The 3453-nt window shown below is 53.4% G+C and overlaps 1 protein-coding gene across 1 annotated transcript; it reads right to left on the bottom strand.

The window, feature by feature from the left end:
• Positions 1-483: 483 nt before the first annotated feature.
• Positions 484-2430, bottom strand: LOC311587014 (pancreatic adenocarcinoma up-regulated factor-like). The gene is made up of 4 exons (XM_084763407.1): positions 2243-2430; positions 2078-2158; positions 1796-1898; positions 484-871 (listed from the first exon to the last, which is right to left on the bottom strand). The coding sequence occupies exons 2-4, from the start codon at positions 2130-2132 to the stop codon at positions 553-555; spliced, it is 477 nt and encodes a 158-aa protein (XP_084619533.1). The 5' UTR covers positions 2133-2158; positions 2243-2430; the 3' UTR covers positions 484-552.
• Positions 2431-3453: the final 1023 nt, after the last annotated feature.

The raw sequence follows: 3453 nt of genomic DNA on the forward strand, positions 1-3453 counted from the left end.
CAGGTGACAGCTGCCCAGTACAGAGGCAGCAGTGACAGCTGCCCAGTGCAGAGCCAGCAGGTGACAGCTGCCCAGTACAGAGCCAGCAGGTGACAGCTGCCCAGTGCAGAGGCAGCAGGTGACAGCTGCCCAGTGCAGAGCCAGCAGGTGACAGCTGCCCAGTGCAGAGCTAGCAGGTGACAGCTGCCCAGTGCAGAGCCAGCAGGTGACAGCTGCCCAGTGCAGAGCCAGCAGGTGACAGCTGCCCAGTGCAGAGCCAGCAGGTGACAGCTGCCCAGTGCAGAGCCAGCAGGTGACAGCTGGGTGTGCACCTGGTACCAAGCACCCTCTGTGCAATGGTGGTCTCTGAGCTGACACCTCGGGGTTTATAGCTTAGGGTGTTTGCAGGCCCCAAATCCTTGGCAGATCTACTTTTACCCGTCCTTCATTTCGGCTCACAGAGCCCTCTCAGACACAAGGACTGCACACAGTTCATGCAGATGTTGTATTTATTAATGGGTTCAGTTTAGAAGTACCCAACACAGGCCACTTAAGCTTGAGCGGCCATGCGCCTTACTCTGTACATGTGCCGTTTACAGTCCCAAACACAGGAAGTATGGCCTTTAAGCCACCTGGCCCAAAATAGGCACAAAAACCCTTAAACACATGGTCTTCTTTTTTAGGGTATTCAAGGAACTCATGCGAACCTACATACGACCCAAACATTAACTGGCGTTGCCTATTAGTTGTAAGGACCACTTGAAAAATATATCCATCGTAGGTGCCGGAGACCGCAAGGATGTGTTCGTCAGGTTTCAGGATGGATATCACAGGGTTCTTTCCAGGAACGCCATATATTTTACCCCATATGTAATCATATTGCAACTGAATGCTAGGAAAGAGGAAAGGCAATGAATACTCCTCCAGACGCTGCCTGGTCCGCCTTCCTGAATCCTCGGTGCCCCTCCCCACTCTCCTTTGGCTTCTTGCGATGCGCTGGTCTCAGACCATGGCAAAGCCGCTCTCACATACTGTGACCATACTGTCATGACTCAGCCTGTTGGAGACTAGGTAAGACATCACAAAGCAGGCCAGAACTTGGAAGCATGCTCAATTGGACCTTCAAAAGGAGAAGCTACTGACACAGGGAAACTGACCCTGGCCTAGCTGGGACTTTAGCCTAGATCACTTATAAGACAGCAAATAACAGAAGACCAGGCACCATCCATAGCCCTAGGGGGCTTCACCAGCCCCACCCATGGAGTTCATTTGCAGCAGCATCCTTGGTGGTGTTCCAGAGCTTTCTCGAGCCTATTCACACACCGTCTTCAACCTTTCTGGCTTTCCCCTCTCCATTTCTTATGTATCTGGTGTCCTCTAAAGTACAACCTAGAGATTCACTCCAGGCCTCAGGCAGGATTGTCTTCTACTTCCAACATGGCTCACCACTACTATCCACTCCAACCCTTGCCTCCAAGACTCTAATCTGACAGCTTAGATTTTCTATCAAGTGTGGGGACTGCGGGCCTTTTGTGATCAACTTGAGTAGGGGGAAGCATCGCCAACGTTCCGTGGTCAACCCAAGAGGTAGCAGTAGGATTTTACAAATGGAGTCAGTAAGAATATGCCTGTGGGCACAGAAGAAGTGCTGGGGATAACAACAAGCCAAAGGTTTGGCAGGTGGCTCTGTGACTCTGAAAATCAAATGGCCTTAACAAGCCATTGGAAGCCAGGTCCCACCAGGTTCTGTGGGGTCCTGAAAGCACATGAAGAATTGGGGTACAGTGGGAGGCGCCAGGGCCCTGATCCTACTCACCTCCTAATCGCTCTACCCTGAAAAGTCATCTCCACACCCGTTAAGACTTCTCCTTCAGGGATGTAAGTGCAGAAATGGTTGTTGGGTTTTGTACCATGGTAATCTGTGTGGACGAAAACCCAGGAGGGAGAAAATGCTTTCAGCCATGTGGACCTGTCTTCCCACCCTTGAAGCCAGGAAGGACAGTCAGGTGGCAAAGGCTGCCAAGAGTCCCCATGTCTCCTGGGTTGAAAGAGATGAGGTGGCCACCAGGGAAAGAGGCAGACTCCAGGCTTGACTTACCTGATTCCGAAAAGGTGGGGGTCCCCAGGATGGCGAAGATCAGCAGTGACAGCATGGCTTCTAGCGGAAGCAGCGGAAGCTCTGAGGGAAGGAGCAAAGAGTGTCTAACTCCTAGTTCCTGGCCTAGGAGGACTTCACCGTGCCCACCCGTGGGAGCCCACGCACCTTACCCGGCTGGGAGAATTCACCCTGGGTGTCGCAGGACTGGACCTCCTTCTCGTGCCTTTATATGCTCCTGGAGTCTCTTGGGCCCTTGTCCAGAAGGAAGCAGGCACGGGCCACCAGAGGGACAGGAAGGAACTGTTGGGGGGCTCTTCCTCGGGGAGTTCTCAAAGCCGTCTGGGAGGCTCCCGGACACACTGTGTTTGCCGACTTGGCACTGCAGCCTACATCAACAGGGCTGGTGACAGTGGCAGGGCGTTTATTTCCATTGTCACCTCTAGGTTGTCTTTCATGAGCACCTGATCAGAACTTGACCTTAGAAGTGTGTGTGTGTGTGTGTGTGTGTGTGTGTGTGTGTGTGTGTGTGTGTGTGTGTGTTGTCAGGGTTGCTGAGAGCTCTTCCCCGGCTCTCAGCCTGGCAGATTTCAACCAGCTATGGGTGACAGAAGTACTGATGTCAGAAACTCTGCAGAGCAGGCCCAAGGCCTCAGTAAGCCTAGGCAGCCCCCTGGGCTGGCACACTCCCCAGAGCCCGTACAAGCTCCTTGCCAACATCAGAGCCAGAGGCAACAGACTTTCCCCTTCTACCCTGCTTAAGGAGCAAACAAGAGGCATTAGACAACAGTTGTTTGGCCTGTCATTCAGGTATCTGCGGTGGCCTCTCTCCTGTGCTGGATTTAGAACAGGTGGTAAGGGCCTCAGAGGTCTTGGCATAGAGCGACATAGCAGGTGCCATGATAAAAGGCACAGAGTAAAACCTCTCCCTAACCCACCTGGCAGCACCTGGGATCAGGCTAAGGTAGGCACTCGCGCGCGCGAGTGTGTGTGTGTGTGCATGCACGTGTGTGCGTGCGTGTGCGTGTGCGCGCGTGCGTGCGTGCATGTGTGTGTGTGTGGGTAGGTGTGGGTGTGGGTGTGCGTGGGGGCTGTTACTGAAAACTGAGGACCACCAACACATGCGGCAAGTGCTCTACCAAACACTCTGTAGAGCCTTTGAGGTCCATAGTGCCAGCTGCCGGAAGTTAGACAGCTCTACTGAGCTCTCTGAGGGCCTGCTCCTCTCTGTGACTGTGGAGGGGGCACATGAATGTGTGCGCATGTGTTGGTGGACATCAGGTAGCTTCTTTTTCTATCTCTCCTCCTCCCCTTTCCTTGATAGGGTCTCCCTGTATGACCCTGGCTGGCCAGGAACTCACTACACAGACTAGATTTAC

Source organism: Acomys minous (assembly GCF_964271855.1).
Source record: "Acomys minous genome assembly, chromosome: 16".
In the NCBI taxonomy this organism is placed as follows: Eukaryota; Metazoa; Chordata; class Mammalia; order Rodentia; family Muridae; genus Acomys; species Acomys minous.

Coding starts and splice junctions, on each gene's coding strand:
- LOC311587014 (XM_084763407.1), bottom strand. CDS start 2,132: ATGCTGTCACTGCTGATCTTCGCCATCCTGGGGACCCCCACCTTTTCG. Junction 1,899..2,077: donor CCCCACCTTTTCGGAATCAG/GTAAGTCAAGCC, acceptor TCGTCCACACAG/ATTACCATGGTACAAAACCC. Junction 872..1,795: donor CAGGGTAGAGCGATTAGGAG/GTGAGTAGGATC, acceptor CCTCTTTCCTAG/CATTCAGTTGCAATATGATT.